The sequence below is a fragment of the Miniopterus schreibersii genome, assembly GCF_964146895.1.
Source record: "Miniopterus schreibersii genome assembly, chromosome: 3".
NCBI lineage: Eukaryota > Metazoa > Chordata > Mammalia > Chiroptera > Miniopteridae > Miniopterus > Miniopterus schreibersii.
The window spans coordinates 49,104,345-49,119,229 of NC_138103.1; the positions used below are offsets into that span (position 1 = coordinate 49,104,345).

Here is a 14,885-nt window from a genome sequence, read left to right on the forward strand (position 1 = left end):
TCTCCAGCTGTCTGTCTACCCTCCTGGAACAGACCAGGAAAGCTCTCCAGGGGAGGAGGGTCATGTCTCTAGGCCCTGTGGTCTCATCTTACAGGGAAGGACATAGACTACATAGGGCAGAGCCTAGCCCTCAAGAACAGTGTCCAGAGTGGGGTTCCTCTTGCCTGGATTTAAAGAGGTTTTTTAATAGGATGAGTGTATAGTGAAATTTTGACTCAAAAAATCCAGAAATGTTTTTATGAGGTTTTGTATGCCACCTTGTGGTATTACTATGAACATTTAAAATTTAACATGATATAGAAGGGAATGGAGATGCTGAGCTAAAATTGAGGAAGAACATTCTGAATGAGAATAATTGCCCGGTTTGAAAAGTTTTTAAATATTATGATTAACATTTCAAGTGTGAAATTTTCTAATACTGCTATCTAAAAAACATTAACTCACTTAGATTTGTAAAAGAAAACTTAATACATGTTTAACTGTGGGATTCATTTAATGGACTCAAAAAAGTTATGTATTAAATGCCTACCATGTTCCAGGTACTGTTCTGGCACTGAGGTTATATCAGTAAGAAACAAAAATCCCTGCCTCCTAGAGTTTACATTCCACTTGGGTAGTGAAATAGTGACCAGCAGTTCTTAATATATTTCTTAGAATCAGTCTTAAAATCTCATTTATAGCCTTGGCACAGACATCTTGTTGGGATCCTTACCTTAAGCCTTGAAAAGCATGTGTTCTGTTCCACTAATTTTTGGACTGTGTAGAAAGTTGTAACAATATTTTATTAGAGGTCTAAAAAGGACTGAGCCTTATATTGGACAACAAAGTTAAAACATAAGAATCTAAGCATCCGCCGGGCCAGTGTGGCTCAGCAGTTGAGCATCCACCTAGGATCCAGGAGAGGGCGGTCCCATTCCCAGTCAGAGCACATACCTGGGTTTCGCCTCGATCCCCAGCAGGGGGCGCGCAGGAGGCAGCAGGTCAATGACTCTCATCACTGATGTTTCTCTCCCTCCCTCTCCCACTCTCTGAAATCAATAAATATAAAAAATAAGCATCCAATGTAATGTGGTATAAAAAGAACAAGTGAATAAACAAAAAGAATAGAAGGTTTAAAGTCAAGAAGATACTAGAAATTAATGAAATAGAAAATAAAAGGGTAATGTGAGGAGTAACTGAGCCAAATGTTGCTGCTTTGAAAATACCAAGAGACAAATCTAGGAAGCCTAATAAAAAAAATAAACAATTTATAAATAAATAATATTGTGATGTAAAAGGGTCAGAACCGTGTATAATGAGGATGTTTAAAAGGGATATTACATCTTCCAGTAAATTTGAAACTAACAAAATGGATAAATTTTGAAGAAATTTAACCTGCAAAAGTGGTTCAAGAGGAAATAATAAGCCAGATGATTTTACCAAACATAATAAGATTTAAGGGATGCATAATTTTAATCTTACGTAAATTTTTCAGAATGTAGAAACTGAAGGAACACTCTTAAGTCTTGGCATGAGGGTGGCATCATCTTGATACGAAAATCTGTAAAGGACAGAATGAGACAGGAAAATAACGAGCCATTCTCAGGAACCAAATACAAAGACCGGACAAGAAATTAGCAGACTGAGTCCAATGACCTACAACAATATGCATGACAACCAAATTGAGTGCATCCCCAAAGTGCAGGGTCGATTTCATATTAAAAAAAAAAAAAAAGCAATTCATACAGTTAATGGCTGCATTTCTAAGAGACCTGGCAAGAAAGGTGAAACACCTAAAATGGTTTTAACTGAGGATGATTTAGAGAACTGTTTAAAGAAGGATTAAGAGAACTCACAGGGATGGTGCAACATTTGGTGATCAGCAATAGCCAGAAATCTTGGCCCAGAAGAGGCCAGGAAAGGAAATGCCCAGTCAGAGAAGAGGGTTTAACCAGTATTCGTAGCCATAGAGGAGTGTGGCCTCTGCCAGAACCATAACAAATCAGAACTGTGACAGCCACTAGGAAAATTGTGCTGGAATGAGAATGGATTGAAAAAGAGCGGTTGACTAGTTAGGCTGTTGGAACAATTCAGGTATTAGGTGATGGTGGCATTGGTAACAGTGAAGGTAGTGAGACATGGTTAGGATCTGCTATGTTTTGAAGCTAGAGTAAACAATTTGCTGGCATTGGATGTAGGAATTTAGAAGAGAAAAGTCTATGATGACTCTAAACTTTTTAGGCTTACATAACTAGAAGGATGGAATTAATGCTGAAATGAGAAAGACGGGGAGGAGCAGGCCTGTAGAAAAGAGTTCAGTTTTGAACGTGTTGATTTTTATACATTCAAGTGGATCTGTTGAGTAGACATTTGCATATAAGAGTCTGGAGTTCAGGAGATGGGATTTCAGCATTCACTTATGCACGGCTCAGACTCTCCAAAATACAACTTTAATTAATATGTGTCCCTGTAGGGTGGCCAAGGCATTCTCTTTGCTGCAGAGATCTGCACTTGCCATTGACCTGCCACACTCCTTCTTCATCACTGCTGAGGCAGCGATCCAGAGCATCTGGTGATGATTAAACATAATCTGGGGCATTATTTATGTTACCTGACTGAGCAAACAGATGCTGAAGCAAGTTTCCTAGCTTTATGAACGATGGCAGCAGAACATTCCGCCCCTTTCCCCATTTTGATGGGTATAGCTGATGCTAACACCACATTTAAGGGACTGCAAAGAATGCAGGCAAGTTCTCAAGAATCTCCTTCTCATTTGTCAGTGGAAACTGAATGAGGCAAAACACTAGTAACATTATTATCCAATCACATAGTACTTTGGCTTTGACAAAGGAAGGAATTCACAATCCAATGTAATTTAGAATTTCTGAGGTCGTTCTAATATCACTTTTCTATTTTAACCTCAACTTGCAATTTGAAAACTGGTTAGAGAATTTCTTTTTTCCAGAATAAGAATTGGAAATTCTTTGGAAAATCTTTCTTTTATTCCACCTCACAAACTTGAAGTTACTAACCTTTAGTTATAAACTTTCCTTTGAATTCCTGTCAGTGAATAGTAGAGCCTACAAAGTCTTAGCATTGTATGTAGTTTTACTAAGAGACTGAAGTTACCTAGGTCACTGGGATACAGGACTTAGCTGAACAATAGGCCATTTTAGTCCTCTCAGAGGAGAAAGCCATGCTTGGCTCCTGTGGTAAAGAGTTTTATTCCAACTATGATAAAAGACTAGAAGGTCATGTGTAATTGGGGAAGACAGTGGTCATTGAAGGCAGCAGAGAAGCTGAAAGCTCTCACACAGATTCAGCTCTCCCCTTAGCTAGCTTCACGTCTCTCTCCTCTGGGAGGCCTGTCCATTAGGGTTTGAACCTCACAGACAGGCTCCTTTGTAGGGAGTAGATCCACCCAGTGGTGGAGTCCGGGGCTTATCCATGATAAGAGGAAAACACCAGGCGGGAGATTGTGCTGTGGGACACAGACTTTCACACACAACTGCAATTTCCCCATACCTATGGGCCTCCCCCTAAGTAAGGAAGACAGTGTTGCAGGGTACCCTGGGGGAGGGAATAGAGTTGGCTAAGGAGACCATCTGTAGAGTGTTTCACAGTGAGAAGCTGAGGAATTACTTAGCTAGGATTACTTGGGTAGGAATGGAATGATTCAGTGTTTGAAGGAGCCATGACTCAATTTTGGAAGCCATGAATTTATTTCTATGTGGCCCAACTGTCACTGGGAGTTTTCAGGCTTTGGGGATGGACAATGGTTTACCTGGCTTGAAGATTATTGTAATTTGTTTTTGAAAGAGTTTTATTGGGACATAATTTACATACCATACAGGTCACTCATTTAAGGTTGAAAAATCAATAGTTTTTAGTATTCACAGAGTTGTGATTTTAATCCTTCAATATAGAAACTTTAATTGTAAACAACTTGAAACCAGCTGTGCTGAGGGGTGGCAGGAGAGAGAGGAGAGAAACACCTGGCAGCCACACTCTCCTGTTTGGTATTCTTCCCCTTCTGCCTGTGTCCATACCAACCTCCTTGCAGTCTTCCTCTGGAGCTGTTAGGTCCTCCAGGCCTCGGAGACTCAGTGCTTGATCTGCATACGTGAAATCAAGCTTAAACGGTCCAGGCAGGCCCAGGCCTCGGCCATGGCAGTGGGATTGCTCAGCACACACACAGCCACCTCTGCACCTTGGCCAGATCTCCCTCGGGGACTACAGTAGGGGCCTGGGAGTTGATGCCCACCTTAAATCCAGTCGCGCACCAATCCACAAACTTGGTGTACTTGGTCTTGATGGTTACATTGATGTCTTTTGGGACCGCATTTCTCTTGTACCACATGCAGCAGGCTGTGTACTTGCCATGGTGAGGTTCATACTCCATCATCCAGTTGGTTAGTTTGAAGCAGGCATTGGTGATCTTGGCCAAGGACAGTTGCTCATAGGTGGCCAAGAGGGCCGTGGATGCAGGGCTAGGGACCACATTGGTCTGGAATCCATCATGTCTACTTCTGGGTCCTGTCAACTCACCTGGAGCCAGTGATGGAGCACCAAGCTGCCCAATTAAGACGATTGAGTTGGTGTATTTCTGCTATTCGATACCCAGGTTGTGCTGACATATGTCACAGATGGCTTCATTGTCACCATGAAGGCATAGTCAGAATGTTCTAGGTTTGTGTGGGTGGTCAGGATGGAGTTGTAGGGCTCCACCATAGCTGTGAAAACCTGGGGGACTGGGTAAATGGCAAATTCAAACTTGGGCTTTTTTCCATAGTCCACCTAGAGCAGCTCCATGGGCAGAGACACAAACTCAGAGCTGGTGCTGGTCCCCAAGCCCTGTGCACAGAGCGGACCATCCAGGATCAGGATGATCTCCTTGCAAATGGTATAATGGCCTCCGGTATTATTACTGGCTGCATCTTTCTCCCCAGTGATTGTCTGCTTCAGGTGGGAGAGCTGCCTGGAGGTCCCTGTGTTCACTTCATCAACCACAGGGGCTCCAGGCCCACAAACAGCTCTGGGCACAGGCTCGCCAGCCCCAGGCTCACTGAAGAGTGTTTTGACCAGTCATCCCACCGTTGATGGTTTTGTCACTTGGCATTTGATCATTGGGCTGATTTCCATGATCTAGGCCATACAATTCCCAGCAGGCATGACGGTCAGGATACCCGCCTGCGCAATGGGCAGAGATTCACTCACACATGGTCGTCGCTGCTGGGCTGCTCACTGAGCTCCTGTCTCTTCTCAGTCTAGCAGTACTCACCCAACTCTTTCTTTCTTTAAACATTGAACCTATTTTTATTTTCAGCACAATTTCTTAAAATGGCACTAGATTAACAAAATATGCAAATGATTTTGAATAACATTATATGTGTTTGCCTCCTTAAGTACTCATGTAAAAAATATAGCTAGCTTGGCCGGTGTCGCTTAGTGGTTGAGCGTCAACCGATGAATCAGGAGATCACAGCTTGATTCCTGGTCAGGGCACATGCCCTGGTTGTGGGCTCCATCCCCGGTAGGAAGCAGCCAATCAATGACTCTCCCTCATCGATGTTTCTATCTCTCTCTCCCTTCCTCTCTCTGAAATAAAATATATATATGTATTTTTAAATATATAAACAATTTCATGATTTTTTGGTCTCTGGTCAGAGAATAGTGACTCTTAGCAAAGAGGACATGGATACTCTCAGTGTCTGTGTGACACCTGAAAGTCCAGATATTTTCAAGTGTCTGGATGCTTGGCATGATGCAGACATAAAAACTGGACAACTAGAAGCATTTTAAATCATTCTTGCAAACAGAGCCATTATTCACTGAATAGCAGCTTTTATAAGGGAACAAATCCATGCACCTTTTTTACTGAGTTTTACCACCAGATGTCAGCCATTCACTGCACTGGTAATAACTGCCCTAAAGAAATCTTTATGAGGAATCCATGCATGTGGATGGCTTTTTCATCTTTCCTTCCCTCCATCCCTCTTTCAGTCCTTCCTGCTATGACTGCCAGTCTGTCTAACCAATCAATCAGCTGTTGATCTATCACCTATTTATTTACTTATAATGCACATATATATTCTAATCTAGCTAAATACTGAAACAGTATTTTAAGGAAAATAGTTTAAATATTTACATATACAAGTGTGAAAATGACACTAAAATGTTTTCTAAGCTTTGATCTGGAATTCAAGCTCTTTCAGCCCAGTAACTTAGGGACTAATGCAACATATTCAGCCTTTGTTTCAAAGCATACTTTCAACTGTCACGCAGAACCTTTGCTTTTTGGAACTCTTATTAGATTCTTGTTGTTACTCTGGAATTATATTCTTGTTGGAAGAGTATCAACAACGTATCGAGAAAACTACGCAATACTTGGTTTTCAGAAAGGCTTTGGGGTGATTAAAAAGCTAACTATTAGAGAGCTATGCAAAGAGAATTTTCCTGTGCCAGCAACTTCTATTTAAATTTTTTTCTGCCCAGCCGGGCGTGGCTCAGCGGTTGAGCGTCGACCTAGGATCCAGGCAATTGGGGTTCGATTCCTGGTCAGGGCACATGCCCGGGTTGTGGGCTGCAGCCGATCAATGACTCTCTCATCATTGATGTTTCTAGCTCTCTATCCCTCTCCTTTCCTCTCTCTGAAATCAATAAAGATATATTTAAAAATAAATAATTTTTTTTCTATCTAATGTCTTCTTGAACTTTATTTACCTTCTATGACCCCTCACTCCAAACTTGGTCAGGTGCCTGGCTCTCCTTGCATCGCCGACCGTAATATAATGAATGTATGCTTTCTTTCCCCTCTAGACTGTGATTTATTTGAAGTTTGGGAGCTTGGCAGGTATCTCTTGATAAGTGAATTTTATTTTCTAAAAAGGGATGGCAGCCAGCCTGTAGCGGATTGCTGGTTGCCTACTTGGCAACCAATTTTCTTCTATCTTTCCTTCCTATCTGAATTTTGTTTACAAATCTAGCAAATCTCTATGGGGCCATGGAACTTAGGGAAAGATGATCTCACCCAAGCTTCATGCATGGACCCGAGTGGTCTAAAATAATCCCATACCCTTTGCTAAGGATTAGCTCAGAAATGACCATGTGATGCATGTAAGGAAACATTTTCTTAGAAGGTTCGAGGAAAACTCTCCTCACTGCTGAAGGAGTGAACCGCAAGATGGACTAGTGGATAAATCTTTGCAAATCTGTTGTCATTTCTGAAAAAGAAAACACAATTGTTCTTGTGTTTCTGAATCCTCTGGGGGTCTTGATATAGATATGTAGAGGAGTAGGGGAGTCTCAAGTTTGCAGACACCTACCAGAGGCATCTTTCATATCACACAGAAAAACCATTTTAGAGAATGAAACCAACATGGAGAGCAGCTTTGGGAGAGCGAGCTGACATTGTCTGTGTCCCTAGATCCTCTTACTCTACAATTTTTATGAGTCAGTGAGCCAATAAATCTCAGTCTCTCTCTCTCATTTTACACAAATGCAACTCAATGAGATTAGCGTTTTGATTGGGGACGTCTGTCTGCGGCTGCTGGGAAGATGTTGAGAAGCTGGGAGGGCAGGGAGGGCATGGCTGTTTCGGGGAGAAAGTTCACCCCGGTTTTCCTGGAGTGCAGGTGGTGGGCAGAGTTGGGGGGAGGGTAGGAGTGGCAGGGGTGCGATGAGGCTGAAGAGGTCAGCAGGCTTCTGGGGAGTGAGGTCCCCTTGGTGTTCACCTCCCTTTTCGGAATTGAAACAGAAAGCTCAGAGCCTTGCCGAAGCTCTGTGACTCATGACTGTTGGTAAATATAATAAATTTTTGCTTTGTCAAAAATTAAAAACTTCCCTTTGAAAAACAAGGTTGAGAGAATCAAAAGATAACCCACATGCTGGGGTAAAATATTTGCAAACCAAATATCTGATAAAGGGCTGTAATACATATAAAGAACAACACCCCATTTCCTAAGAATCTGTACTACTTTTAGTTGGTCCTTATATTACAAGTATATTATTTTCTTTGTCATCTTCAATAAAGTACTTTTGTGAAAACTTACTAGGCAAAAGTAGGTTTATAGTTATGAGTACATGAAACAGTTTATTCTTGTATTATTTATTATTGTATTATGTATTTGTATTACAACTGTAACCCTACTCTTACCAACCAGTGTGTGTGAGTGTGTATATGATAAAATCAAATATATCAGCTGCAGTTAAATCCAAATTTCTCCCCATGGTTTTGAAACACTTCTTGTTTCAGCAACCTGGCTGCCCAGCCCATCTACCACGGCTTCTGTAAACTACCCTGGGCTCAAGGCCTGTTGCTAATCCCCTAATATGACCAGCATTGTCCCTTAGCTCTCCTCTCCCTCACTCAGGTATCACCTTCTTTAGGAAAATTCAGTGCTCTTCAATCAGAAGTGGATAGCGTTTTGCATGGGCTCCTCTTACACCTTGCACTGCAATCATTTACAGGCATATTCTAGCTCTCTTGCTAGATTACAAACTCTGGAGGGCAAGAGTGGGCCTTTTAAAAATCTTAGTATTTTGCACACCATGAAGCTTGTTCAATGTCTGTTGAATGAATCCTTTGACTTTTTATTTAATTTTTATTGGATTACTTGGGGACATATTTCATATGTGAGAATTGTGGATTTGTTTCTTTCTTTGTTTTTTAAAGAAAGGAGCACTTCTTTTCTAATGGAGCCCAAACTAGACTCAGAACAAGGCTCCAAAAATGCAAAGCTGTTCAAGGTTTTGGTGAATTGTATGACATGGGAAATATAAAAACACAAGAGAAAATAAACTGAAAAATCAAAGTGCCAGAAACTAAACCAACGCGAAGAGGCATTGGGATTAGTATAGCTAGGCTAGTCAATTCCTTTCGTTGGGCATCATTTTTAAAAGTCCATTCATGTATGCTATGGGGTACCCAGTCAAGGATTACATTTGGTTTTTTCTTTTTTAATAAGGAAAAGAAAGGAAAAAAGAAAAGGGAAAAATATGCACATCACTAGAATGTAAATCCCCATAAAGCCAGGATATTGCCTTTCAGCACTACGTCCCCAGGACTTGGAGTGTCTTGCTTGTCAGGTATTCCGAAGTGTTTATTAATGACAAACAGGTGTCAGAAATCACCTTTGAATCATGGAAGGGAACTTCCCTGGCTAGGGCCCTTTGGAACACGTAAGGCTCACCGGGGACTGAGGGCCGACAGCCAGCCCGTCTCTGGTCGGGAAGGGCTGACGGATTATTCACAATAGCTGAGAAGTGGGAACGGACTCACTGCCCATTGACTGCTGAAGGGTTGGAGGAAATGTGGTATAAACATAGAATAGAATACTCTTCAGCCTTGAAAGAGAAGGAAAGCCTGCCATAGGAGACAACACACATGAACCCGGAGTACATTATGCTAAGTGCAGTGAGCCAGTCACAGGACAAATTCCGTCTGATTTCACTTACACGAGGGGAGGGGGAATGGGAGTTGCTATTCAAGTTCCAAAGTTTCAGTTACGCAAGATGAGTAAGCTCTAGAGCTCTGCTGTACAACATTGCGCCTACAGATAACAATACTCTATTGTACACAAAATTTTGTTGAGGGTAGAACTTGTGTTCTTACCACAATTAAAAAAAAAAAAAGGGTTACTGCAACTCTGAGTTTTGAAGAGTTAAGAGGAAAAACTTCTGATCTCTAATGTGTATTATAGGGAGGAAAGGCAGGTGATAATTGTGTGTCTACAAGGCACAGGTATGAGGATCAGCCCTGACTCAGGACTCTTGGGCCTATCAGCCCTCAAGAAGGTGGCTATGTGTGTGACCTAAGTGCCCAGCCCTGAAAACTTCAGTCATCAGAGGCCAAGTATAGTCTGGGAGGGCGATCTGGATTGGAGTACCTCTGGGCAGCAGGGGAGCAACAAGCTTTCTTAGGAGTAGTTTCCAGAACAATCTTCAATAGTCACGAGGCAGCCAGGGCAATTGCGGTGCGGACAAATTGGACTAGAATATGCCCTTGTGGTGTCTGAAAGCCTACTGATTCCATGCCCCGCATTCTCCATTAGGGATCTGGAATTTTTCTGACAATTCCAGAGAAGGAAAGGCAGGGGGAGCCTACCAGCAAAAGGCTGGTAATTGACTTTCTGCCAATAAAAGAGGTAAAGACTTGAGCAAGTAGCTGGGAAAATAAAAGGTATTTGCATATTTGTACCATGAGTTTGGGAGCATGTTATTTTGGTTACATATTGCTTATAAAATGAGGGGAGTATTTTATACTCTTGAGTGGATGTTGCCGGTATCTCTTGGGCTGAGAGTCAGTAAGACTCTCACTCATTCACCGAAGAATGCCAGCTAATGAAAGCAACATGACAGAATTAGAAATCCATCATTATTTCCGTAATTACCACTGATGCGCTAAAAGGGGCATAAAGGAGTAGTCAGAGTGGACAAATGCACTCGTCTTTTGAGAAGCAACATCACAGGAATTAAAAAAAGGTGAAGTTTCTACTTGGGGAGGGCACCTAAGTTAAATTTTAATAAGAAAGTGAAGTAAACACATGGGAAGCGACAATTCTTTCAATCAGACTTTCTTTGGTGTCGATTATGAAGGAAAGTAAGTCTATATTAAGTTAGATTTTCTATATAACATAGCTGTAAGACATTATATTTTTTGCAAAGTAGCTTGCATTGTTTTCATGATTAGAGTCCAGCAATTTTCAACCGATGTGCTGTGGGTGTGCCACAAGAATTTTTTAAACATGCAATACCTGACTATTTAGTCAAGGGCACTGGCCTCTTTCCCCTTAGATTGTCAAATTAAAAAAAAAATGACAACAGCCAACACAACAACAACCATCAGGTGTAAATGAATCAAAATTATACTTTTTTTTTTTTGGTCGCTTTGGCAAAAAACATTGTTTTTTTTGGTGTGCCACAGAACTTTAGTAAGTGGTTTATGTGTGCCATGAGATGAAGAAGGTTGAAAATCACTGGTCTAGCCAATTAAATCGCTAATATCCCAACTACTATGATGCCTGAATTAAAAAATCCTAGAGTCTGATTATTTTAAAAAGAAAAATGATCAGCTTACTACATTGCATTGCTGGAATATGAAAAATATGCTTTTAAAATTAATTTGCAGTATTAGAGATCAATATTACTATGAATACGTGGAAATTTGAGTAAAATTTTACTTTAAAAACTATTAGTTACCTACACTGATGGATACACTTGCATATGTAATTTGAGACACAGTTTTCCTATTAGCTCTGATCACCTTTTATTAAAGTATTTACCTTCTGATTGATAAAGAGGCAAAAACTCTTTGCATTTTAAAAGAGAGCCTGGTTTTACACATGTATATAAACCCTTAGGCTGGTATTTAACTTATATTGCCTACATAACAAAATATCTTTTTTTTTATCTTTATGGTTGAAAGTATTACAGATGTCCCCTTTTCCCCCACATTGATCTCCTCCACCCTGCATCCACCCCACCCCCTAGGCCTTCCCCATACCAAGGTCTGTGTCCATAGATTATGCATATAAGCCTATAAATCCTTTGATTAATCTCTCCCCACCCACTCCCCACCCCCACCTTCCCTCTGAGATCCCTCAGTCTGTTCCCTGCTTCTATGTCTCTGAATCTATTTTGTTCATCAGTTTATTTTGTTTATTATATTCCACATATGAGTGGATCGTGTTGTACTTGTCTTTCTCTGCCTGGCTTATTTCACTTAGCGTAATATTCTCCAGGTCCATCCATACTGTCTCAAAGGGTACGAGATCCTTCTTCTTTACAGCTGCATAGTATTCCATGGTGTAAATGTCCCACAGCTTTTTTATCCACTCATCTACTGATGGGCGCTTGGGCTGTTTCCAACAAAATATCTTTTTAATTTCAATAAAATACAACATTTCTTTTGGTTGAAGACATTGAGTAGGTTTCACTATAACTGTGGTTTGTGTAATTAGTACAAAAGTTGTGCATAAAACTCTGAAAAATGCAAACACTGCAAAATACACTCTGACAATAATGCTCTGAAAACACTTTATTACACAAATTACATTCAGATTCTGAAAATAGTGTTCTAACAGTGTAACCATCTAAAAATAAGAGTTCCCAAAAACACACCAACTGAAGAAGAAAATTTAAAAAAAGAATTTAAATAGAGACTTTTTTTCTTTCCCTTGTTGCAATATAATGCTAGTGATTTTAAAAAAATAGAAGGAGATTTAGCAGCTTTGTCATCAGGCTGAGAATGCTGAACAGGAAAGGCACCAAAGAAAGACATTGGCAATGGAAGCGCTACTGGGAAAATACTGTGGTCAAGCAGAGAGCGGGGTTATTTACATCTACAGAAAAGTCTCAAAAGTGTAAGTGAGCAAACCTTCCACCATAAATTAGCAGTGTGATGAAAGAAGAGGACAGTTTCTCTATTCTATGTTCATATATAAAGATAATGGCACTGTTACGAACTTTTAGGAAACTCCTCAACTAGAAACAGAAGCCAACTAAACCAAAGTAAAGTAAATAAAATGTGTACAGTCCCACACAGACCGGTACAGTTTACAATTAAACGCACAAAACTCGAGCGTGCCGAAGGGAAAGGAATCCAGCCCTCCTGGGGTCTCCTGGGCCCGAGCCGGCAGTTCAGGAGGGCGGCGCAGCGGCGGGCAGCGGGGCCGAGTACTCCTCCTCCGACTCGCTGCCGTCGTCCTCCTTCTCCAGGTCGCTCCCCTCGGTGCTCAGCCGGTCAAACCCTTTCCGGCTGTAGCCCTGACGGCTCGCGAAGAAATTTCCCAGGTTTAAGCCTCCGCTTCCCTTCCCTGGAGAAAGCAAATAACAAAGAAGTGAGATGAAGTTCACAGGAGCGATTCGCAGTTGCTTTGTAAATTCTCAAATGGTAGAGTTGGGAGTTGGGGATGGGAAAGGGTAGATATTAGCAAAAAAGAGACAAAAAAAGATTGACACACAAAGACACTTATCCGACAAAGTCAGACAGATACTCCACGCGTTCATTGAAATACAGAAGGAAAAAGCAAAGCTCCCCAGGACTGTGTGTTTCTGCAGGATTATTTCAGATGCACTCTTTCTAGGCTCTGGGGAATCGGCATCCCACAAGCAGCTCTCCATTTCAATGACTATATGAAAAGGTCATCTTCATGATGACAAGCGCTGACATGCCCACAGGAGTGACAGAAAATTTACCGAAGACAAATGAAGTCAGATAAAAGGCAGGGGAAGAGAATTAGATAATATAGAACGGCAGGGTAGAAAATGAAACTGGGAAACCTGCCGTCAGAGCCACACACTTTGGTTTGGTTTATAGCTTGCATTCTGCATTCAGTGCTGGAGGATGCTACGCTGCACCCAAGGGTTTAATTTCCAGAGAGAAAATACGAATTATCACCTTGCTCTTTAAAAGACATGAGCTTGTTGCCCGGCCGGTGTGGCTCAGTGGTTGAGTGTTGACCTATGAACCAGGCAGTTACAGTTGGATTCCCCATCACGGCACATGCCCGGGTTGCAGGCTCGATCCCCAGTAGGGGGCGAGCAGGGGGCAGCCGATCAATGACTCTCTCATCATTGATGTTTCTCTCTCTCTCTCTCTCTGAAATCAATTTAAAAAAAAACAACATATTTTTTAAAAGACATGAGCTTGCTGACTTTGAACCAAATGTGAAGGATTCTAAAAGGTCACAAGCATACCTCTAAGTTTTCCCAGCACTCTTCCTGAACTTGACTCGAGTTTGTGCTCAGAATCTGCTAGAAAAAGATGGCACATTTCAAAATGAGCCCCAATCACCCTCCTCAATCCATGGGTCAACTTTCAATACAAATTCAGGAATTCATAAATGATTAACAAGGTCTGGCTCTGGCCTGTGTGCAATTCCAAGAAGAAAAATAAAAAAGGTACTATATTACTGTGATGGGCATAGGGCCACTGCTGGGTGCTCCTCCTGCCTGTGTCTTCCAGGCTGTGCAATCTCAGTGAATACTCAGCTTTAGTTTTCTCCTCTGAGGAAAGAGGGATCAATGACACTCTCTACCCATCTATAAAGTTTAGAGGGATACTGCATGTGAAGTAGTTAAAGCAGTGCCTGCTAAGTATACAATAAGTGCTCAATCAATATTACTTATCTTTATTAGAACAAAATTAAATTACCAGTAATTTCAAAAATTTTTGACGTTTTAGAAATATTGATCTTAAGCTTTAGTCTTTCTATGAGGAACCGTATGTGCCCTGCTTGAGAAAGCCTGGGATCCAAGTACATCATTTCCCCTTTACATGATCTAAGTGGAGACAAAGGACTTGAAACCCTGAGTATTTTCAATCATACGAGGTGAACCAAGTGTTCCCCATGGGGCTGCCCACCTCCGTGAAAGACCACCTTTCTTTCCTTATGGGGAGGCAGAACTCCAGCTGGACCTTATTTTTCCTGTTGTGTATCTATCTCCCTGCACTCTCTGCCCGGCTTCCACCCGCCTAAGAGCTGTGTCAGGGAAGCCAGGCTCCGGGTTCTCCTATGAAGTCTCTAAGCAGGAATGGAGGCAGCATTTTGGAGGAAGCTAGCAGGCAGATAGGTAACAGAGGAGAGGTAGCCTAGTGGGTGGGAAAGGAAATAGGTAAGGGAAGAAGAATTAATAAGACTGTTAGAAAGCCAACACAAGGGGCTTTAAGTTCTAAAAGGGTGCGGACAGTCCTTAGTTGGTTTTTCACCCCGAGCCTACTACAGTGTCTGGTGTGGAGCTAACATGCAACAGGGTGTGCTGAATAAAAGGAAGGCCCTTTAGAGGGTTGCTAAAAACCCTCACAGGTCGGATAAGATCTATCAGGAACAAATGTTGAAAAATGTGAGGCTGATTTCCTTTTAGAATTAAATGTGTCAGACTGAAACATATAAAACTTCAATTTT

General features: G+C 41.5%; 1 protein-coding gene across 13 annotated transcripts in view; it reads right to left on the bottom strand.

The window, feature by feature from the left end:
* Positions 1-11,998: 11,998 nt before the first annotated feature.
* PAM (peptidylglycine alpha-amidating monooxygenase) overlaps positions 11,999-14,885 on the bottom strand; it is a 262,191-nt gene continuing 259,304 nt past the window's right edge. For 5 of the 13 annotated variants that reach the window (XM_081132114.1, XM_081132121.1, XM_081132115.1 and 2 more), the window contains 2 exons: positions 13,678-13,731; positions 11,999-12,794 (listed from right to left, as the gene is read on the bottom strand). In XM_081132114.1, the coding sequence (XP_080988240.1) occupies positions 12,619-12,794; positions 13,678-13,731 (230 nt within the window). In that variant the 3' untranslated portion in view covers positions 11,999-12,618. Of the gene's footprint in view, positions 12,795-13,677; positions 13,735-14,885 lie in introns of all 13 variants that reach the window. The other 8 variants (XM_081132109.1, XM_081132120.1, XM_081132117.1 and 5 more) reach the window with 2 other exon arrangements.